This window comes from Sturnira hondurensis, unplaced genomic scaffold (assembly GCF_014824575.4).
Source record: "Sturnira hondurensis isolate 20B ecotype Veracruz unplaced genomic scaffold, ASM1482457v3 Scaffold0002638, whole genome shotgun sequence".
In the NCBI taxonomy this organism is placed as follows: Eukaryota; Metazoa; Chordata; class Mammalia; order Chiroptera; family Phyllostomidae; genus Sturnira; species Sturnira hondurensis.
The window spans coordinates 8529291-8553909 of NW_028075269.1; the positions used below are offsets into that span (position 1 = coordinate 8529291).

The 24619-nt window shown below is 40.7% G+C and overlaps 1 protein-coding gene across 1 annotated transcript in view; it reads right to left on the minus strand.

Moving 5' to 3' along the window:
• The window catches only part of DCDC1 (doublecortin domain containing 1), a 380146-nt gene that overhangs the window by 8719 nt on the left and 346808 nt on the right, over positions 1-24619 (minus strand). The window contains exons 29-35 of the mRNA XM_037040449.1: positions 20171-20356; positions 18578-18781; positions 16889-17087; positions 13056-13208; positions 12252-12353; positions 7583-7719; positions 6168-6347 (exon numbers count right to left, since the gene is read on the minus strand). Coding sequence (XP_036896344.1) covers positions 6168-6347; positions 7583-7719; positions 12252-12353; positions 13056-13208; positions 16889-17087; positions 18578-18781; positions 20171-20356 — 1161 coding nt within the window. The remainder of the gene's footprint in view (positions 1-6167; positions 6348-7582; positions 7720-12251; positions 12354-13055; positions 13209-16888; positions 17088-18577; positions 18782-20170; positions 20357-24619) is intronic.

A 24619-nucleotide genomic window follows, 5' to 3' on the forward strand; every position in this document is an offset into this window, starting at 1 on the left:
AAACCTTGCAAGCAAGAAAGGGCTGGAAAGAAGTATTCCAAGTCAGGAAAGGCAAGGACCTACATCCAAGATTGCTTTATCCAGCAAAGCTGTCATTTAGAATGGAAGGTTAGATAAAGTGCTTCCCAGATAAGGTCAAGTTACAGGAGTTCATCATCACCAAGCCCTCATTATATGAAATGTTAAAGGGACTTATCTAAGAAAAGGAAGATCAAAAATATGAACAATAAAATGACAACCAACTCACAGCTACTAGCAACTGAACCTAAAAACAAACTAAGCAAACAAATAGAACAGGAACAGAATCACAGAAATGGAGATCACATGGAGGGTTATCAGTAGGGGAGTGGGTGGAGGAGACAGGCAGAAAATATACAGAGAATAAGTAGCATAAATGGTAGGTAGAAAATAGACAGGAGGAGGTTAAGAATAGTATTAAAAATATAGAAGCCAGAGAACTTCCATGTACGACCCGTGGACATGAGCTGAAGAGGGGACCACAGGTGCATGGAGGGGGTGTGCAGGGCAGAGGGGGTTAACGGGGGGAAGTTGAACAACTTTAATAGCATAATCAATCAAATATATTTTAAAAATAAACAAAAAACTAATGTTAAATTGTATGGATGAAAAGTTATAATAGTTTTATAGGTGAATAAGGCAAATTGCAAAATTGAATATACCCCATGATCTATGATCAAAATGACAAAAAATTATAACTGTGCAAGATCCACACAAATATATCTACTAAAATTATAATAACTATGGTTATTTGTGGGTTTTGATAAAATTTGCATTTTCTTCTTGGTGCTTTTTCTTTTTCTAATTTTAATACAATGACTGTACGCTGCTATATAATTAAAAAACAGAATGTAACTCAAAGAAGCAAAAATTCAGTTACAATAGATTCATAAGTTTTCCTTTTGTAATTCTTCTAAATTTTCCATAACAGCAGTCACTGTCTTAAACTGCTTGGGCTCCCAAAACAAATACCATATACTGACTGTGTTTTTTTTCAAAGCTCATTTCTTATTGGTAATGAGTTCTAACAATTTATTGTGCAAAATTGTTATAAACAAAAATTATATTTTGATGAAAGAAATGGCTTTGGGATCCATAAATTTCTTTTTTTAATATATATTATTGATTACGCTATTACAGTTGTCCCATTTCCCACCCTTTATTCCCCTCCAGCCTGCATCTCCCCTCCCACCAGCATTATTCCCCCTTAGTTCATGTCCATGGGTCGTACATATTAGTTCTTTGACTTCTCCATTTCCTATATTAACCTCCCTCTGTCTACTTCATACCTAACACATATGCCTCTTATTCCCTATACCTTTTCCCCTGTTCTCCCTGCTCCACCTCCCTGCTGGTAGCCCTCCATGTACTCTCCATTTCTGGGTGTCTTAAACAGCAGAAATTTATTTCTCACAGTTCTGGAGGTGGAGACCAAGATCGAGGTGCTCATTCAGTTCTGATGATAAATATCTTCCTGGCTTTCAGGCAGCTGCTTTCTTGTTGTGTCCTCACACAGTGAGGGAAGAGAGAAATCTCTCTCTTTTTTCCTTCTGACAAAGCCGCAAATCTATCAGATTAGGGCTCAACTTTAGGACATTATTTAACCTAGAAGCCCTACCTCCAGATACAGTCACATTGGGGGTTAGGGCTTCAACATAAAACTTGAGGGGGGAACAGTTCAATCCATATAAGTTACTAATTTATTTTCTGCTCTAATGTAACCAAAGGGTAAGATATCTGAATTTCTATCTTGGCTGGGAGTTCTCCTAGAAATACATATAAATCTGTCTCTGGAAGGAACTTGTGTAGCTTAAAAAGATCCCACATATAGGTAATTCCTACATATTTTCCCATTGTACCACCAAAATGTCACTATTCTATAGAGATCATGTTTCTAATTCATAATCAGAAAAATAAACATTACTTAATAAAAACTTAGACCAAATGCAAAATATGAGTTAAATATATCACTATTTCACTTGGTTTTTACAAAGATCTATTTACATGAGACAAACTCAGTGAGTTTACAAAACTCTTTTAAAATTAATCTGAAAATAAGGCATTTTTAGTAAAATTAGACTAAAATATCTAGCCTGCTTATGACCCCTCACGACATCCTTAATTCTCAGTTTTTCAAATGAATCTACATTTACTCAAGTTTCATTTTTAAAGTGGATAATACAAATTCAATGTTAGTAATTATTGCAGTGACAAAAGCTCATAATAAAGAAACAATAGTCTATGCATTATTTTTCTCCCATAGTCTATTTTGTGAGTTTAATTTTCCTAGACCAGCGCTTCTCAGGGCGGGACACATGGCCACCACGGAACTATTGCATATTCCCTGTGGGCATGAGGTACTTGTGTCTACAAATCAAAGGGGGCTGTTTCTCATTTTTCACCTTCCCCTCACACACTCGGAACTGTTCCCGGCTGAGAGAGAACACACTAATTTTGAAATTCTGTAGGATAAGAGATGTTACAGGAATGGGCGAAGACAGATGCTTCTGGTCAATAGAAGGAGGGGCCTGGGCAATCATAAATCAGAGAAAGATGACGGCCCTGAGGAAAGAGCCACACTAATCTGGTGAGGAAGCCACCTTGGTGCCTTGATGACAGATGAGCCTACAGCAGCTGCAGATGAGAGTTGCTCCAGCAATGTCCGGAGAGTGGGTAGGAAGGATGTGGTTAAATCATCCAGAATGGCCACAGCAGCGAAAGAAGTTGAGGGAAAGTCTGCATTAGAGGGGATTCAAATACTGTCTGGGGGTTTCATTACAGAGAGGAGAGGGAAACGCTGTGATATGGGTCCCGTTCCTCATTCTTCTGGTGAAAGTGCCAACCACTGAAACTTTTCACTTCTTTGGAATTGGTGACAATAGTCCGATTCCCCCAGAGAAATCTGAACCTTCTCTTCCTGTTGTCTGTCTGCTTCACACACAAGTCCACTCTCTAGAAGTATTCTTTACAGCCTGAAAGGCTGAAATGGTACATTCATAACTGATCACAAAGAACCTGACGCGGTCCCTAAAAACAAAAATAAAAGGCATGGACAAGGAAAGGAAAGGAAAGAGATAAACAACTTTAAAAAAAAATAAAGCAAAGGAAGAAATGACATGCAGAAAACGTTGTAAGCATTTCCTAAGTATCTTTCTACATGGTGAGCCACAGTAATCTGCCCAAAACATTGCTTTCACAATGCCATTGCCTTATTCAGGGAAGACCAGTGGCATGAGCACTTTAGTCTGGGATGATGTCAGGGACTGAATTGTGTCCTCCCCAAACTCGTAAGTTCAAGCCCTAACATTCAATGTGACTATTTTTGGAGAAAGGGCCTTGAAGGAGGTAATTATGATTAAATGAGACCATTAGGGTAGGGTGCTCATCCAGCAGGACTGTGGTCTTAGAGGAGGAGGAAAGACTACAGCCTTTGCTCTCTCCCCCTCCACGCGTGCATGGAGGAAAGGCCATGTGAGGCCTTTCCCAGAGCAGGGAGAAGGTGGCTGTCTGCAAACCAGAAAACGAGGCCTCATCAGTATCCAACCCCACTGGCACCTTCTCTTACACTTCTCAGCCTCGAAAAACGTGAGTAATACATTTCTGTTTGAGCCGCCCAGTCTGTGGTGTCTTGTCAGAGCAGCCCAAATAGACTACGACAGCAGTGTGTGGCTCACCACATGCTTTTAAACTACGTCTCCAGTCGTATGCATCTCTCTCTACTTGTCAGTTCGAAACCATCCTCCTAATACGATTTATGAACGCCAATGCCCATATTTCGGGGGGTGGTATCCCTCATCCTTGCTCAGGCTTTTTCTGTCTGAGGTGTTGAACCTTACCCAATTCTCAAGTTCCATCAGCCATCCCGATGGGCTCCTCTGTGGAGCCTTCCTCCTTCACCCCGGTAGGCAGAGTCCCCCCTGTCGGAACTATTGGCTTTCTGCCTACACTACTAATTGGACCACATCACATGCTGTTAGTACTTCTCCAAGAACGTTTGTGCCCTTAGCAAATACATTTTTCTTAACAAAGACCATCTGTGTTCATCACAACAAAATATGGAACACACAGAAAAACACAGAAGAAGGAAATACCACCTTTATGAGGTCACCAATAATAAGACCATCCAGGAAAGACTTCTCAAAATAAAATCTTTCCAGTCTTTCTTTCTAGGTGTGTGCATGTATGTATATAGAATTCAACTCTATATGCTTTACATTTTGCTTTTTTTCACTTAGTATATCAAACGGTTTTATTGCCATCATTCTTTCTAAAGCTGGTGTTGAGTTATAATATGTCATCCTTTGTACTATAATTCACTTAACCAACCCTCTATTTATGAGTGTTTATTTCTAATCTATCTGTATTATAAATAGCACTGTGATAAATATTCTTAGTAGACAATCCTTGCATAAATTCATGAAAATATCCTTGGGGAAAAGTTCAGAAGCACATTTTCTTATAGGATGAATAGCCACACTGTCCTACAAAACGCTGTACTTTGGTTAACATGACAGTGCCTGTTTCTCTACACCCAAGTAAACCTTGATAGGTTTTCAGTGCTTTGCCAATTTGAAATATTAATTTAATGAGAGCATAGACCGCGTATTATTCGATCCCTCTTCCTTTACCACGACTAGTGATACTAACCTGTGAATTATACTGCACTCTAAAGTTTTCAAAATCTTTTCACACACATAAATTAGAATAATATCTTATAGCATCTAGCACAATGCCCCACATGAACAAAGTTCATTAAAAAGTTGCATGATCATGGACTAATATTCATGCAGTGACTTTTATATGCTACGTAAGAGTCACATAGGTCAAAAAGTTGCCCCTGTACAACATATGGAATTTTAGTAAGAGTTAGTATACGTGGTTATCAGACTATCCTGAGTCTGATAAGCTCTTAGTCCTACAGTCCCTCTTCTGCCTTTTACCTACTTGTTAGTCATGTCACATTTGCCCACTAATGTATCAGTTCCAGTTGCAATGCATTTTAAGACTTAGCATCTACAATACAAACATTTTCTATGAAGTCGACAAGGAAGAAACATTCCATTTTACTTTTTTCTATGTATATCAAGTGTCTTTACTTGTATTCCTAGTTTTGAGTACACTTCCCATATTTGTATTCTCCTTTCTCAGATACAGCACATTGGTCGACAACTTCTGAGGTGTGATGGCTTTCCCTGTTCTTATTCAAAACCCCTATCAGAGAGGGGCGGTCTCTGCCACCCTTTGAAACTGGACCCGTCTTCAAGCAGAATCCCTAAGAGGTGCCCCTAGTGCCCCAGGCACCCCCACCAACCTGTGCGCAGCAGCAGGTCTCTCCACTGTCTTGTTGTCCCTCCACCCACGCCGGCATCTCCCCTTTCCGTGACTTCCTGTTGTCTGCCCACCAATGTACAAAAAACGTTCCAGAAAATAAATAGCCAAACAACTCTGTAAGGTATCACTGAAACAGGCAGGACTTTTAAAGGTCTACCAAAAGCCATTGATTAGGTGCCTAAAGTTTTTAAAGACCAAGACAAAAATGTCAAATGCTAGAATTATGTCCTTGGTATTGCAACAAATGAACTGCTACTCATCTTTTCCTTGGCTGACACTTGAACTTCGGAAAGTGAAAAGTTTGTTGCAGTCCCTGGGACCCTGGGAATAAGACTAAAATGGATTTTTCTCTAATGAATATTATTGTTTTTTCTACAGAGAATATATCTAGTGAATAATACCTGACGGGGAAATCATTGTGTTTTTTTTTGTAAATTATCTTATTGTTGTTCAATTACAGTTGCCTGCATTTTCCCCCCATGGAAAAATTATTCTTCTGTAAACTGGTTTTAAAACAGAATAAGAAAATTGTTTTAAATCATTCCAAAGTTTAGATTTTACTCTTTGGCTGCAGTGGGTTTAACTGTCATTGTTCTCTTTGGCCAAGTGTCATATTCTGATTCACACTCATATACACTGGACCCCACATTTCACTCATCTACACTCATTCAACCATCATACCAGTCCTGTGAAGAAAGTATCATTCCCATGTCCCAGTTGAGAAAATGCGGTTAGACCCGTAAAGGAATTTGTCTGACCTAGTCATCCAGAAATATCAGAACTGGGATCTGAACCCAGGCCTTCCGCCCTGGGTTTACCTCTGAAATACTTTTGCCCCAGGCATAAGTGCCTTCCTCAGGTCTGCAGCCATTGAGATAAATCCAGACTCGTTTTGCATCGGGTTGCTTGTACAGGCTGCTCTGCTTGAATGCTGTACGTTTAGTTGCGATGGGAGAATTTCTCTTGGATTGCTGTTCTTGGACTTCAGAAAGGTGTGCCTGTCAAGTAAAGCCCAGAGAATGCCATGTTCAGAGAATGCTCTGTCTAGTGTGTGTGTGAAGAATGTAATGAAAGACAGAAATCTTAGAATTGTAAATTACATTGAAAAAAATTTTAGGATGTGCATTTCCCTCTCCTGTCGCTGACTCTCCTGTAAATTTTCCTTGCTTCAATGGATCACTGAAGGCAATGATAATCATTGCAGTGATAATTATGAGGCACTTTTTTTGGCAAAGTGTTTAGCTTTCATTTATAATTTGAGGTAATGAACAGAGGTGTGTTTTTGGACTTCTGCATGGTGTTTCTCCTACTGAGAAATTTGTCTGCATCTAACAAATGAGTTTTTGGTTAGAACGACAACATCATTTCCTTTAACCAAGAAATGTGTAAGGGCGCGTGCGGGACGGGTTGTTTAAGTCCCCACTCTCTGTCTTTACAATAGAGCAGCCACCCTTAACTTTGCCAGATCCCTGCCAGGCAGCTTTTCATCCTGCTTAGGCATGTCCAAGTTCAATGCTTCCCATGCATTCCCTGGTCAGTGACTTATCCTTCTTACTTTGGCAAGAAGTCGTATTTCTAGCAATGTCAATTTCTTTTTTCTAGTAACCTTGACTTGGGCACACACCTAAGATTTAGACTGATTTGATTTTCTCAATTTGAAAAACTACATTAAATAAGAACTTATCATTTTAATGATAACTTCACAAAGCAAAAAGTTTTCCCAGGTCTCTATCCCCAATCCTCTCTCAGCAGCTGACCTTTCTCTTCTCGCCTGTTTTATGCCTGGCAATCCTGACAGATTAAGCAATTGGATGGAAACAGCATTCTGAAGTCCTCACTTGTGAATGTCTCCATTGCAATTAGTATTTTGCTCCTTGCTCTTCTCACATATTGAGACATACCCTTAGGAGTGATGAGCAATGAAGCCATAAGGCTCAACTTGACTACACTTATTATAATCACCTTTGTACATATCCACTGGGCCTTTTTTCTTCTTGGTTAAGGTCATAATTTCTGGTCTCCATTCAAACAAAACAGACTTCCATATGAGCTGGATGTCTTTTAGAGAGCTACTCTCCAAATGCCAACTCAAGGCTTGGCATATGCCTTTGTGGTCATAACTGACCCGATGCTGAGAACATATTAATAGCATAATTTTAAAACTCAATACTGTGGTTTTGAAAGCTTATAAGAGAGGCAGAGTTTTTAATGTCCTGAGTCCTAAAGAACATACCTCTGTATGTCTAATAAGTTCCATGAGTTTAATTTCCTCTTGAGTCTGCTCAGTCCAGCCTCCCTCCACCACCACCGGCCGCACAGGGCTTTTGCTGGGAACCATGGTGGCCGGCTGACGGGCTGCTAGTCGCCGCCCTGGGGAAAGAAGTCTCTGGAAATGTTGTTTCTGATGATGAGCTTCCAGATTCCAAATAAATTGGTTTGGCTTTCTATGCATAAATCATTCTACTTGGGAGCACAGGCTAAAATACTAAATATATCATAAAAGTTAAAATGCCTAAGGTAATAATATCTAACAATGCTTCTTCATTGGGAGCTTGCGGTTTCCAGCGGCCAGGATACGCACACTCGCTGCACAGATGGGAAAGAAAGATAACGCGCCGACTTCCACGCTGGCCCCAGCCTCTCGTCCACGATATGGTTCAGTGGTAATTTAGTCAAATAGAATCCATGACCTATATAGCCCATCATCTCCTCCAGTCATGGAACATATGTTTTGTTCTCTGCACTAATAATAAGCCTTTCCCCCACAATTAGCTTAGCAGCCTGGGGATTAAGTATTTCTGAAATAATATTAACCCAAGAGACAGGAAGCCTTTTTTTTTCCTATCTAATAATACCCTGCGAGCACGATTAGTTTCTGACACCTCTGCTGTGCCCTTTAGGCTGTTAAAAAGCTGTGGTAAGAGAAAATATTTATTGGAACACTGTAGTCCAAAGAATCACAGGCATGATTTAATAAGTGTAGTGATTTAAATTTACGCACTCTTTCAACTAGACCACTTACAACCATTAAAGAGGCTTAAAAATCATACTTCAGTTTTTTTGTGTGCCCTGAAGAGACACTCAGCACTGAGTCTCACACTGATCTCTAAATTTCTTGAGTAAAAATAATACTGTTTCTTGTACATTCCTCCCAGAAACCTATGTGGAAGACCAGCTGTGGGTCAAGCATTGCGCTGGAGAATGCAAATACAAAACTGTTCGAGACCAGGTTCTTGCCGCAAAGGCAGACGCTTGGGTGGGGAAGGCAGAGGCCAAGGAAATGAGTGCAACAGTAATCGATGCAGTGGTGCGGCACCAGGGAAGGGCAGAAGGTCTGTGGAAGCAGAAGGTCGGTAACAGGAGTTGCCGACCTAGGCCGAGGTCTCAGAGAGAGAGGGCTTCTCTGAAACAGTTACACTGAGGTGGATAGGATAATAACATTCCAAGAATGAAGTTAAGCCCTAATTGTGTTGCCAAGGGACCCTTCACGGGTAGCATTTCAGAATACGATGATGAATAAAACTCTCTGAAGATAATTCAGTACTTGCAGGGGATAAAGCATTTGCGCTCTTCGTAGCTCCGGCGTGTGGAAATTGACCCGGTAATGGAAATAAGTGGCAGCAATGACTTTCCGTAGAAACCGAAACTCTGTGTGTGGAATAACCACTCATCTGCAATGTGGGGGTGTGGGGAAGACGTACTGAGTCAGTCAGCGGATGAGTGACAGGGGCAAATCCATTACACAACGTGCTTTGGGGGAGACACAGAGGTGCCAGAAAAACATAAAACAGAAATCTATGCTTTAAACATAGTTTTCAGCCAACTCTCTTCATAAGGTGCAGACAACGCTAATGTATGACGCACATTCTTATTGGATAATATTTCAATAAATGTTTTGTTTATCATGCACTTTGAACAAAAAATTATGTTCAATTAGTGAGAGTTCAACAATAGTTTAGCACTTACACTGTGGAGAGCCAGGAGCTGAATATAGGAATGAGCAAAGCTCATTATGCCTTTATTTGTTTTTTGTCAACTTACTCCTAATGGTGTTAAGAATATGAATACACTTCAACTATAAATTTCATAAAGAGACATAATGTCACCACAGATGGTTTTGGCTTGGGGAATGGTTTTCATAGCAAACTATTATTTACGTATGTAAGACTACTGAAACCAAGCAAAAATGTACTGAATAAATTCTTTTTATTTTCTTATTGCATTTTCTACATATCCTACTTTAGTTCATATGAGGTCAGGGGGGAGTAATGACACCAGCCAACTATTAATGGGGAAAGCTAGAGAACATGAGTGCTTCGCTGTTCTCTCAGACTGTGCATCTCAGACGACAACACCTGGGTGGCTCTCCTCCTACCTACCCCCCTACTGGGAGGCCCTCCCTGGTCAGTGCCATCTGAGCCCAGGAGGGTGGTCCACCTTACTGGGGGTTTCACTTAGCAGCTCCATGAGTTATCATATCAAATAAAATGCTCTAGCATTGTCTTTATTCATAACAAAGGTGATACTTTGGCCTGATGTGCCATTCCTTACCTTTATTTATCCATGTTGAAGACCCCGAATGGGAATGCGGGCTGCCTTCTCAGGAACCCTTACTCTAATAGATATCCAGTACCTATTATGTGCTAAGCACGTTGTAAATATCTGACATTTGTTACCTAATTATAAAAGCCCTAAAAAGTTATTATTAGTACTATGATTAATACTAACAATGGGCATGCTTACAAATGAAATGTAAAATCAGTTTAACACAGTATTTTGTACACAGTGTATACTCAAAAAAATATCTGTTGCATTTACCAAGGGCTGTAACAAGGGGAAAGAACCCACTCAGCCACTGTTCATACCTTCCGTACCGCCTCTCGTCCAGTCCTCACAAAGCTCACAGTCCAACAGGGACGGCGGGTAACTGGATTTAGACTTATTCTTATCCTCATAATCTCCCAAATGAGAACAGGCCTTCCTCAGAGCGGGTATTTTATAAGCATGTATTGAATTTATACTTCATAGCAGAAAACATAGGTTTGTCAGTAGAGGCAAGATTTATCTTAGCACTGAATTCTAACAGAAACTACATCAGTGGATGTCTCCATAGTGGACATCATCTGACCAAACAGACTCTTCGAAAGCAATATGATAGATGATGTCGCCTGAACTTTAAATGCCTTTTTAATAGTTCATTAGAGTAAGAGCTGGAGACTCGACATCAAGTCAGAACTCAGTCAAGGCAGCTCTGCCAGGTGCTCTCTTCCGTGTGTTACTTGGTATTGATTTAACTTGATATAGGAGTAGAGGGGAAAATCACTGGAGTGAATGGCTGACATTCCATCCATTCTCTAATTCAATCTTTCTAAAACTATTCGGAGAACAAATGAGAAAGGCATATAATTTATAACATAATGCAGGAGAGACAATCACGGGTTACGTGATCGGGGAATCATACCAATGTGACAAGGACTGCCAGGGGAGAAGCTCAGAGTGTGACGAACCACAGTGTCCCTGACCGGCAATGTTAGGGAAAGCATTTAGAAAGAAATAAGTAAAAGGTATAAAACGAGTAGGAGCAATGGAAGAGGACAGGAGAGAGAAAAGTTTGAGGCAGGATGGTGCAGAAAGCTATGAGTTAAAACAAAGAAACAAGAAGCCCAGCGGGTGGAGGGGAGTTGGTGGAGCTGGTGAGGAAAGACAGAAGCTTACAGAGAACCAGACCATGCAGGGCCACAGTAAGGATTTCGACTTTGTCCTAAAGGCAATGGCGAGCCGTGGAATGAGAAGTACCATGACACCTTTGCATTTCTGTGTGATCAGCCCCGCTCCAGAAGGTCACCGTTATGTCTGGAATGGACACTGCTGTGGAGATTAGTTAGAAAGCTTCTCTGGGGTTTTCCTAAGAGTAGGCCGTAATAGCTGTAACTTGGGTGATGATTGTAGGAATTACGACTGTGAGAATGCATTTGAGATAAACTCAATAGATCCAGAGCAACGAGACTTCAGGAGAAAGTGCCTAGGACGGGTCCCAGGTTTCTGAGGTGGAATGCCTGGGTGGATGGGGGTGTGTCCACCGTTAGAAAAAATGAGGGGGGCACTGCTATGGAGGTGGTATGATGACTCTAACTCTGGACGTGCCCAATGGGACACCCAAATACAATTTTCTAGCTGTAGGAGTGGACTCAACAATTCTTTCAGTGAGAACTGAGCAATAGCCATTTGACTCAGAACTCCGTTTAGTGCACGTAGGACTGGGAGTGTTTACTGAGGCAAGATTCACATACTCGGGAGCTGCAATCCTGCTATGGCAATGAAATAGCCTGACGTGTATTTCTTCCCAGACTAATGCCCACAACGCACTGTTTCTCCCCAAAGAACCATTTGGTATCTGAAGTGCTGGGTCAGGAACTTAAGATTCTGTGACAAAAGAAAAATATGGAAAATCAATTGCCAACTGATCACTTTACGAAGAGTATATCTTAATGCTGCAAGACAAGAGGGATCTCTTCTGAGAAGCTGACAATGGTCTTTGAAGAACTTAGCACTTCTTCCCTCAGATCATTTAAAAACTTCTTCCGTAGCAACACCTGAGGAATGCCCGCAAGTTTTGTTTCAGGATTAATTTCAGAGCCCATACAATGTCGGCTCAGGGATTGTTTCAAACCAATAGGGTGTTTCTACAATCCAGACAACTTCCTAATTTTGAATGTGATATTCACACAAATATAAAATCAGTGCTGAGAAGATACATTATTAGATTTTAGACTTGTCCAAGTGACTTTTGTAACACCACATGGTTATGTGCTGAATATATAACTCATTAAACATCTGGTTTCCGATGGTCAAAAAAGTAGTTAGAATTAAACATGATGAGACTTGATTTAATTCATACTGACCTTTTAACTGTCTCATTTTGTGTTTCATGGTATCTAAATCAGCCAAAATTCTGTCCTTTTCCAGCCAGTTCTGTTTTTCCACTTTTTCTGCTTTCTGCAAAGCTAGAGTAGTAGAAATATGTGATATTTCATCTTGCATTCTTTTATCAACAGCAATTTATCATGCTAGCCAAGAATGTATAAAGAAGTTTCTGCTCCAAGAAATAGATTCAATTAGAAACAAGTAATTAAAAGGTAGGGGTCATTAAAAGAAACCTCATTTGAAAGATGACAGGGCTTAAGGCATTTTGTTACGGGATGCGGGAGGAGGGAAAGAAGAACAGTGCTATTTTATTATATAGATTTACCATATGCAACAGCCATATTTCATTTTCCACTTCCACAAACAATTTGGAGGTGATGAAATCCTAGCTTGGAACCACTAAACATCTACCTACTGCCTAAAGGGTGCAATTCTTAAAAATGAAAATGTGCAGACAGGTCGTCTTCAGTGTGAATTAAACTCATTTGTTATTTTCTAATGTACACCATTATTCTCAGTCTTTATAGACCAAGGATCTCTTTATCAAGTAAATTAGACATTTTTCCACATTCTTACTCTATTGCAGTAAGAAAAAAAATGGGCAGTTGTGCAAATGTAGGAGTATAGTTCTCCTTGTGTACATGTTAACTGATGGACTGCCTGTTACTTGCATAACTATGGTGTTATGTTGACATTAACCACATTTAATTCATTTTCTTATACATTTGCTTCTCTCTCCCTTCATATACTCATTTGAAAGAAAGCAAGAACAACAAACTTACCACTTGGAGATAAAAATGGTTCACCGCAAGATACCCAGATGGCAATGGGATTTCTGTGAATGAGGGTGAAAAAAGATTCATCTATACCATCCAAACTATCGGATGTCACAGACTTTGGAAATAATCTGTTTTTCACCTTCAGTCTTGGGTTTTCTGGGAAACAAATGACACATTTACCATCGTTCAATGAATACTGAATAAATTTGCTTACTAAGTTAACTTTATTCAAAATATTTCATTTTTCATAATGACTTGATTTAAATAGGCAATAACCAAAACTGGTTCCAATACATAAATTGGATCAGAACTTCATAGCAGCCACAGAATTTAATCTGATTATAAATACACATTTTGATTCCCTCCTTACACTTCACCTACTTCTGGAGGAAATTTGAGATAGCTTACTAAAATGTCTACTCTGAAAGGAATAATATAAAGAGACTGAGAAAACAAGGAAGGGGGAAGAGGAGTATAGGAATAGACTAAAGTCAGAGATGATGTGCCTCTATGTTCTCATCTTCTAAATGAAGAACACTGACTATTTCATTCTGCTGTTGGGATGATTAAAGAAAAGAGAAAAGAGCCCTGGCTGGTGTAGCTCAGTGGATTGAGCACGGGCCTGGGAACCAGAGGATCTTGGTTTGATTCCCAGTCAGTTCCCAGTAGGGGACACACGAGAAGCAACCATACATTGATATTTCTCTCCCTCCCTCCTTTCCTTCCCTTCTAAAGACAAATAAATAAATTCTTTAAAAAAAAAGAAAAGAGAAAAGAAAGCACTTATACTAGTGTTTGGTCTGTTTAATTGGGCAAGCATCCAAGAAGTGCTAGACAATACATTTATTATTGAATGGGAATGAATACCACACTGTTTTTATTTGCTTTCCTCAAGCAAATTTGGGCTTTGAGTGTCCTAGTGGCCAAAGCAAAGAGGAAAACACAATCTCAAGATTCACATAGCCCACACAGAGAGAGCGATTCTTCAGAGGTACACCTCTCCTGATCCTGAGAGCTGGCAGAACGATTCAGGTCTTTGTGAAGGAGCTATTTGTGATACCACAAACAGTGCCCTACCACGGAAATGAACATAAACCGAGAATCTATGATATGCTGGGCATTTTACCAAGACGTCTACATAGGTTATCTCATGTAGTATTCAAAATGATCCTCTGAGCAGGGCTCGGGCCTATTTTACAGAAAAGGTCACTGAGATTTACTCACACAGCTGGGGGGCAGCAGAGACAGGATTCGAATCCAGCCCGTGTGCCTCCACAGCCTATGCCTTTAACTGCTGTCTCCATGGTCAGCACGATGCTCTTTCTGACAGGTGCCTGTTTCTTTAAAGTTCCTCCATGCAAACTGATGGCATGCTCACTGTTCAGTACAGGGGACAGCTGCTAGTGAATCTGCCTGATCAAGAATAAACTTTGGAATATACCGCAGAAAGGGAGGGATGGCCATACCCTTTTGGTAAGAAGTGCATGAAAACTAGGTTTTAAATAAAAATGTAAAAAAAAAAGAGTGTTTGAGAACACAATCTTCCAGGACCTGGAAATAAAATATTCTATATGGCAAATAAAGGCAAAACTTTATGTAAACATGTTTACATAATTATTATTTTTTAAAGGATTGGCATTTTAAAAAAAATTTTATTTATTTATTTTTAGGCAGAGGGGAAGAGTTGGACAAAGAGAGGGGGAGAAACATCGTTGTGCGAGAAACAGTTGCTTCTTGTGTGCCTCAAACTGGGGACTTAGGCCACAACTCAGGAAGGTGCCCTGACTAGGAATTGAACCAGTGACCTTTTGGTTCACAGGCTGGTGCTCAATCCATTAAGCCACACCAGCCAGGGCTGTTTACATAATTATTTTAAAAAACTCATCAGAAAAAAAAAATCACTGTGAAAGAACAGAAAATACACTCATGCAGCATAGTGGTCTCTACCCTTAGTTCCTGGCACAGACCTCCTAAAATTCTTCTTGTTTCCTAAGTGATAAGAGCACTAAGGGGCATCTAGGTCTCTGACCCTGGGTCCTGCCACAGCTCCAGAATCCTTTGGAATTTCCTGGGTGATAGGAGTGTCTTTTGTTGTGAGATGACTCTTGGTGGGCTCCTGGATGAGCTGGTCACCAGAAAGACCAAGGCATGATTAAAAGCTTGAAATTTTCAACCCTATCCCCCATTCCACAGAGAGGGGACAAAGGCTAGAAATGGAGTTCATGTTCGATCATGCCCACATCACAAAGTCTGCATAAGAATCCCAGAAGTACAGGGTTGGAAGACCTTCTGAGTTGGCGGACACGTGAAGGTTCCAGGACAGTGGAGGGCTTGGGAAGACCATGGGCACCCTACACTCCTTCCCACATACCTTGCACTATGCATCCCTTCCATCCGAAGGTTTGTCTGCAGTCCTCATCATATGCTATCATAACAAACCAGTGACCAACGAGTAAATTGTTTTCTCATTCCCATGAGTTGTTTTAGCAATTAGTTGAACCCAAGGAGGGACTTGTGGAAACTTCTATCTATAGCCAACCCGTCTGTAGCACACAGGTGACCACGTGCAGTTGGCATCGGAAGTGAGGAGGGAACCGTCCTGTGGAACTGGGCCCTTAACCCCGTGGGGTCTGATGCTGTCTCCAGGTAAACTGTGTCAGAATTTAGTTAAATTATAGAACACCCAGCATGTGCCACAAAATTGCTTGGTGTGGGAAAAAAATCACCTGGTTGTGAGTGTGAGAAAAAGGTGAGAATAATGGAGAAACACACAGGAAGAAGGGTGGGTTTTTCCTACTCAACCCTACATGCAATAATGATACCTAATATTCACTGACTATTTGGTAAACATCAACCAGGCACTGTTCTAAGTGGTAAATGAGAGAGAGAGATTTATACACACATATTCATATCTATATACTTTTATGATTACATAGTCATATTTATGAGGACCAAGTGAGTATTTATTCATATGAATATTTATTTGATCCTCATAAAAATTCCATGGAATAAGTGACTGTTAGTGCCCTAATTTTAAAAATGGGGAAACTGAAGAAAAGAGAGGTTAAGCAACTTGCCCAAGACCATTCCTCTAGCAACTGATTGCTAAGACAGGAACCCTGATGTTCTGGCTCCAAAACCCAACTTCTCAACCTCTGAACCATGCCTGCCAATACAACAACAGCAGGAAACCGAGATGACTCTGCAGAATCCCTGTTAGCAAGATGCTTTTTCATTTAGCAAACTCTTACTGGGGACACAGTCCCTGACCTCAAGTTGTATGTAGTCTGATGAGACACGCAAAGATGTAAACAGATGTAAATAATTATCTTTATAATTATTATAAAGATAATTATAATACAATGTGCTAGGAGCTGCAATTCAGAAACATTTGTTGGAGTTTCTGGGAGTTTATAGGAGCAGTGGAGATGGGCAGGGGCAAGCAAGGGGGCCCGGGAGGCAGGAGGTATGGGCACCCCACCTAATACTAGGAGGCGATTCGTACTGATCCAGCCCCGCTTTCTTAAGTGGTCTCCAGTTGGTTTGGGTTCTAAATTAAGAACAAAATCTGCTCAAGTTGCATAAAGTAGCCAGGCTGTCAAACATCTTTTACAAATTCCAGATAACTTACTCGTTGTTTTGGTGCAGAAACCAGTTTGATATTATTTTTAAATTTTTTGTGTGATTCTACAAAGTAAAAACAATATAGGAATCTCATACGAGAGCATCTTCCTGTGATTTTGTAATGTTAGAAGAGGTGACTGGGTGAATCACATTTAACTTTATTATGACCAGACATAAGCAGAATCAGCTAAATATTGTAGAATATAACCAACCTTCCATATTTTTCATAGTTGTTTCCTTTGTTCCAACAGGGGCTACCTCTTTTTGTTCCTTGGAGTCTCTGTGGATAAGAGATTCATCGAGAGCCCACAAAACCAGATCTTGCAAGGAAAGGACTGAGGTTCCATCTTTGGTGTATACTTTGGAGGCTGCTCGGGCAAGGCCAAGTTGCTCTGTGCACTCTGTGAGGAGCTAAATAACACAGACTGTAAGGAGCTGAGGGGAAGAAGTGATGGCACTGGGGAGAATCATAAAGAGCGGAGCCACCGAAATGGAGATCACATGGAGGGTTAGCAACAGGGGAGTTGGGGGCGGGGGAGAAGGTACAGAGAATAAGCAGCATAGATGATGGGGAGAAAATAGACAGGGGGAGGGCAAGAGTAGTGTGGGAAATGTAGAAGCTAGAGAACTTATGACATATGTACGTGAACTAAAGGGGGGAATGTGGATGGGAGGGGGTGTGCAGGGTGGAGGAGAATGCAGGGGGGAATGGGACAACTGTAATGGCATAATCAATAAAATATACTAAAAAAAAAATGAAGAGCTTGTTATTTTAGGAATCCGAGAATACCCTTTACTTTGAGAAAATAGAAAGCTGAATAACCGCCCATTTGATGTTTGATTAGAGACAACTGTTGATATTAGATTGTTCTACCTAATCTCACAACGTGAGTCCATTTCAGCTGTGAAAAGTCTCAGCTCCAAACATTTAAAACAGTAGCGGATGTGCATTCATACATTTTATCATCAGAGGATTTTCTTAAAAAATGTTCAACCCAGAAACCCACTTTCAATTTCGTTGCTTCATAAGGTATAAAATAGTTGTAATCATCTTGATAAACTGCTTTAAAATAAATGAGTAGCTGATTTGAAAATCAAAAGCTGGCACATGTTACCATTGCCATGTTGCAGATGGGCAAACAGGCTAAAAGAATAATTTTGCCAAACATCACAAAAGCAGGCTGCAGATCCTAGCATGGATCTTGGAGTTGCTAACTTTTGTACTTTGCTTCTTCCATTGAACAACAATATCTTAATATTAGAAATCCATTTGTATTCAACCAGAGAGGCGAGTTAACACATATATGTTCGTAAGGCAGTCTCCAGGACAACTGCATATCATATATAATGTTGCTTGTAAATTAATATCATTAAGGGTATTGACAAGATAAATGCCAAAGAACAGAAGGACGATGCTGGGCTGGCCTCTGGGGCTCTCTGCAGTTACCGTGACTACAGGGAACGGCCTCTAGGGCAGACAGCAAATCATGGCTCAGATCCGCCAGTGATAAGTGAGGGGATGAGCTGGCATCTCCTAAGGTATTCAGAGGACATACCACTTGAAGCCAGAGTGGGAAGGAAGGCCAAAAAGGCATGCTATCACAAGAGTGAAGAAAATCTGGTAGGTACCTCTGTTCTCCCCTTGCTTTTATGTATCTTTGCTCTGAAGCCCATTTAATAACCATATTCCAATTTCTCATTTTCCTAAGACCATAGCCACAGAAATGCAATAAAAAAGAATGCATTTAAGAAAACAGAGACTTTGATTTTTACCAGCGTAACCTGGTGACACCAGCCAGGGACACTTATCACTCAATCCCACCGCTCCCAGCCTTGTCACAAGACTCACCATCCTCACTACCTCTAAGAAGGCAAGACACATCTCAGTGACAGTGACTTACCAGGGGGAACGTTTCAGCCACAATTAGCTTCCCGTTCCGATATCCATCTCCATTTTTGTATGCAATTATTTTCACTGCCTTCTGGTGCGTAGCTGCTGCACCACTACGAGACACACCTTTGGTGCAGGTCTTCATCCGTAAAGACAATAGACGTTCTTCATAATAACTCAGAGTTTTCTCGGCCTCGTGAGAAGATAAATCAGCCTGATTAAAAAAAAAAATTGGTCTACTCAAGCTTTTTCCCCCCAGTTTTGTTATTCTGGTATGTTTCCATCTCTCGATTTGATAAGTATGTGCCCACGCGCACATCACCTGTGCATATGCCGCTTCACGTGCCATAGGTATTGGGTGCCATAGTGGGAAGGACACTGGGTCTGAACTCAGTTCCCTTCCGAGCCTGTCATGGAACCTCTGGGAGAATTCAGGCCCCGGGGTGCGTTTCTGGCCTTCTGTTCTCTACTTTGCCTTCGCCTGTGACAGAGATGAGGAAGGAAGCCAGGGCCAGAGAGAGCCTGGGCTGGAGAGACAACAGCAGTGCAGACACTCTCTCGTCTTTAACCTGAGGATGATGCCCTGTTCTGGGGGCAGATAGTGATGGATGAGGAGGGGAGGCGTGTAGCCCTAACCACGTGGTAATGGTTGTGGTAAGCACCACACCTCACCTTTCCCTTTCCAGCCCTGCACAGGATGCCGCCCTATGGGAAAAGCTCCGTCGGAGGGGCTGGGACGTGGGGAATTCTTTCCAAACAGCCCGCAGCAACCTCCTAAGCACCACCCCACCATCACAGGAGCAAAGGCAAACGCCTCAGACTTGCCCAGAGGACTGACTTCTTTTCTCCTTCGGAGTTGTTGTTTCAGTTGGTGTTTACTGTGATTGTTGCTGCCCCCCTCCCCTGCAGTGTGTCTCAGGTTGAGGGGCCAGGCAGAGTGGTCCAGGAATGCAGTGGGAAAGCCCTGCTAGGCAGACCAGGGCAGGGCGGAAAGTTGCTCACCTCTTACTCTTAGGGATCACCCCTTTTTATATAGCTGTGTAAGGTCCCCTGAGCTCTTCTCCCTTCTAAACTTGAAAGACGGGATTTTTTAAATGGTGCCATTGTAAATTAAGATCACAGGAAGGTGGTAGATATTTCTTTTCTCCATAAGGTATAAATAATATTAGATATGAATGCGTGAATTCAGGCACCAACCTGAAGTCATTGGTATCAACATGTCAAATTTCCCCCGAAATGCTCCATACTAGTAACGAGGAGTTTATCCCATGGAAATAAGCAGAGAAGCTGCTCTCTAAGTAAAGATCTGCAATTACTTCCTTGTCTAAAAGCCACACAGAGAGCAGTGGAAGGTGTCAGTAGATGATTAAAGCCGCAGAAGTGCCCAATTAACTTCAAAGAATGTATCGAACTATTAATAGACAATGTGTTTTAAGTTACAATGGGAAAAAGGAAATCAATGCAGGTGAAACGGTAAAGGTGCATCAGAGGAAGATGAATCGGATGAGTGGAGATGAACTTGAGTGCAAGGCAGATAATGAATGCATCAAAGTTTCCAAAGTGATGCCACGTAGGTATCAGCAGAGCTCAGATCATTACGCACCTCGGCCACACTGATGGCCTCGAAAGGCCCTCGAGAGAAGGGCTTCTGGGTCTCAGAGCCCGAGGCACAGAGGAAGGGCATTCCTGGAGGTACCGGTTTCAGCCCCTTCTCTGTTCTCATGGATCGTCCACATGCCAAGCACAGCATAATCTTTTTCTTTCCAGCAGGTGAGAGATAACAGTATCCCTAAAAAGAGGGGCAAAGGTGCTTTTACCTAGGCACATCTAAATTACAATAACCTTTTTGTACAGTGCTTTACAAGGCAAATAAAGCATTTTTATAATCCCAAGATACTAATTATAAATCTCAACATGAATGCATTATTTTGCTCCCTAATAATTTTATATATACACACATGGACGTGTGTATATATGTATGTGTGTATATAACATATGTCTGTCCAGAAAAACTCCAGACATTGTTAATGTAACAAGAACAGTTTTCATGACATCGATGTAACCTGGCAGCCAAGGACAGGGGACTGGAATACACATGTGTGAACAATGACAACTTCCTAGTACCAGTCAGTGGGGGCACTAGATGCCTTTGAGTGAGTATGTGTACTGTGTGGCCTTTGTATTCAAAATGACTGAGCAAGTAGATCAACAAATTTTGCATTAAGCTTGAACATTTCTCTGCAGAAACTATTTGGAAGATTCAGAAGGCCACAACTATGGACAACTGGTGATTGGCAGCTTCATCACAACATACCTTGCTCAGGCATCATGTCTCATGCAGAGTTTTTTTAGCAAAACATCAAATTGCCCAGGTGACTCAGCCCCCATACAGCCCAGACTTGGCACCCTGCAACTTCTAGATTTTCCCAAAACTAAAATCACCTTTGAAAGGGTACAGATTTCAGACCATTGATGAGATTCAGGAAAGTATGATGGGGCAGCTGATGGCAACTGGGAGAACTGTGTGAGGTCCCAAGGTGCCTACTTTGAGGGGGACTGAGGCATCATTGTCCTACGTACAATGTTTCTTGTATCTTGTATTTTCTTCAATAAGTGTTTCTATTTTCATTGTATACGGCTGGATAACTTCTGGACAGACCTAGTGTGTGTGTGTTTATGTGTGTGTATAGAAACAAATATATTTCCAAACTCTGCTGACTAAAACAGCACAGAGACAATAACAATTGAACATTATGCATGTAACTGTTGCCCAGAATCAGGGGTTCTTGGTGGAACAGGTACTTCCATATTTGCAGCAAAAAATATACAAAAATAAGCGAGGGATGTCATGTGGTACCCAGAAAGAAAAGTAGCTATCTGAAAGTAAAGGAATCATGTCAAAACTACAGAGGCACCAACATGAAGGGCCTCCACTGGCCCAAAGTGGGACAATTTGGAAGCAACAAAAAGAATGATAACCAAAACATATGGAGTGTTTGAACATGTACAAATCCTATGAGTTCATAATGATGCTAAAGATACAAGTAAAGACAACAAAAAACCCTAGCAAACAACAAAACCACAACTTACTGGAGCCCTCTGAAAGTAAATAAGCACAAATTTGTAACTGCAATTTGGCCACTAGAAAATGTGGCAATTTATTTGAAAGATGGACACAGTAAAACTATCTCATACTTTTTTGCACGCCCTTCTCAAATGTAACTTTGCTGCTCTTCCAATCCAGAAGTAGAGTTTCTTTCTCCTTTCCTTGAATCTGGTCAAGGTCATGTGACTTGCCTGGGCCACTGTGGCATTAGCAAATGTGATTATAAACGGATGCCTAAGAAGTGCTTGCCAATGAAGTGTGTTATCTTTTGGCTTCAATTGGAACCATGACAGGTCAGTGTGAACATACTTAAGCTAACCTGCTCAAGAAGCTTTGATGAGAAACAAGCCCCCCAGCTAACAGCCTGCCTAGCACCAGATGCGAGTGAAGACATCTCTATCCATCAGTCCCCACAGAACCACCAAACTGCTCAAGCGTCACCAATGAGTACCACTGCATCAGTGACCAGCAGAACAGCCCACTTGAGTCCAGCCCCAAATTGCTGACCCACAGAGCAAAAAAATGGTTGTTGGCTTAAGCCACTAAGTTTTTAGGTGATTAGTTATACCACAATAGGTGAGATCGATAGAACAAATCAAGCATTTATCCTGCCTTCCCTTACTAACCATATTTTTGGGTACTCGAATACCTCACTGAAAAGTCAAGTTCCTTACATCACAAGTTTAGTTAATAAATGCAGGGGAAAACTATAGAGTTAGGCAGAATTGGCCCTTTTGAAACTCCTAATGAAATAATTTATTTAGGCAAAGATCACCAAAGAGTGACAGACCCTACAAGAAAGTACCTAAGAAATTTTTTAAAATGTGGGGTTAGGGTATAATTACCTGAACCCACTGATAACTATTATCACTAAAAAACGGAAATCTAGACACTGTATGGCTACATAAGTGATAAATTATGAAAAAATGTGCAAAGATTCTTGTAAAAAAAGCTGAACATAAATCAAATTACAATTTTAGCACTAAGTTTCTTTTACAGGAAGGAAGTATAGAGCTTAAGAAGACAGGTTAAAAGATGCCACAAAAAGCAAAGAGAGAAATCCAAATAGATTCATTCTATAGAACAAAGGACCCAGGTTATGCAACTAAATGTCACACTGGGGCCTTCTCAAACCAGCCAACCAAAAAATTCTTCAGGAAGAAGAATTTTTTGTTCTGTGGGGACTAATTCTTCAAGAAGAATTTTTTAGGAGATCCTGTGAATGTAGTTAAGAACAGAGCATGTGAAAAATTATTGTTAATTCTGTTAGATATGATAATGGCAGAATGCTTGGGTAAGGAAATGTTCAAATATTTCAGAGATGCACGCTTAAGTTTGAGGTGAAATGGTATCACATCTGGGGGGTTGTAAATGTTTCCAAACCTTAATAATAGTTGAATTTTTATAATAGGTATATGCAAATTCATTGTGTAAGCCTCTCTACTTTTGAATATGTATGGAAATTCTCATAATAAAAGTTTAAAGAACTTTCACACAGACTCTCTAATCAGCTTTGATCTTCACAAGGCTAAAAGTTAAGTACAGTCAGAGTTAATATCAACATTCTCAATTTACATAAGAGAAAACAAAAGTTCAGAGAGGGAAGTTTTGTTACTGTTGTTCTGTTATAGTTGCCCCAATTTTCCCCTGTTGTACTCCCTTGCCCCTCCCACCCCACCCCCATAGTTCCTACCCTCACCAATCCCCACCCTGTTGTCCATATCCATGGGTCATTTATACCTGTTGATTGATTAGACCCTTCCTCTTTTTTCCCTCTTTATTCCCCTCCCCACTCCTCTCTGGTCACTGTCAGTCTGTTTCTTGTTTCCATGTCTCTGGTCCCATTTTGCTCATTGTTTGTTTTGTTCATTAGGTTCCTCTTATAGGTGAAATCATGTGGTATTTGTCTTTTGCCACCTGGCTTATTTCACTTAGCATAATACTCTCCACTTGTATCTATGCTTTCACAAAAGGTAGGAGCTCCTTCTTTCATTCTGCTGCATAGTATTAAGTTTTCACCCGAGAATACCCAAGTAGGACATGGCAGAACTGAAACATAAAACTGTGACTTCTGGTTCCAAATTCATGGCTGTTTTGACTTCTCCATTTGGTTCAACTACTCACTTTAAGTACATAGATCTACCTCAATTCAAAGCCAACATTTAGATGACACTTTCAAAGATGTAATTCTCAAATTTCACTATGCTTTCTCTATATGCACAGCTGATTTCCATTTGTCTATAAGTTACTGGAAGGCTGAAACTTAAATATCCACTCTTAGATGGAATTGAATGAATATTACATGAAGAATCATTTAGATAGAAAAGCATAAGGTTCGTGATGAATTGTGTGCCGATTCACTTATTGACTGGGATATTTCTATAAAGTAAAACCTTCTCCTCTAATAGTTCATAAGCCTGAGGTACAGTTCATAAAGAAAAAGAAATAAATACTTGAATTTTTTTATTTCCCACTTTGCTAATGAATTGGTTTTACAGCCTCACTTAATTGTGATCAATGAATTATTGTTGCTGATGTTTAATGTCAGTATGAACATATGGATTTAAACATATCTGATATATGTTAATACACTGAACTCATTAGCATGTTGGTGCTTCAAATGGTCAACCTGTGGGTAGTGGGAGCCTTTTCCACCTGATTTGATTTAAGATAACCTCACTAGTCTGACATTGCATTTGCTAAAATGTGTGAGTTCACAGACAGAGTAGAACGCAGCACAGGATATAGCTAGCACAGTCCAAACCAAGAGATGCAAAACAGCACGGTACATTTAGACATCTCTTACTGAGAAGAGCTAGCGAATGATGAGTGAAGAAGTAGCAGCAGTTTAGAGACTCTTAAGAGCTGAGTAAAGAGGGTCTTGGAGGGTCTAAAAGGGACTTTATGAGGTATCAAGTATGGTCATCAACAACTGCATAGTGACCC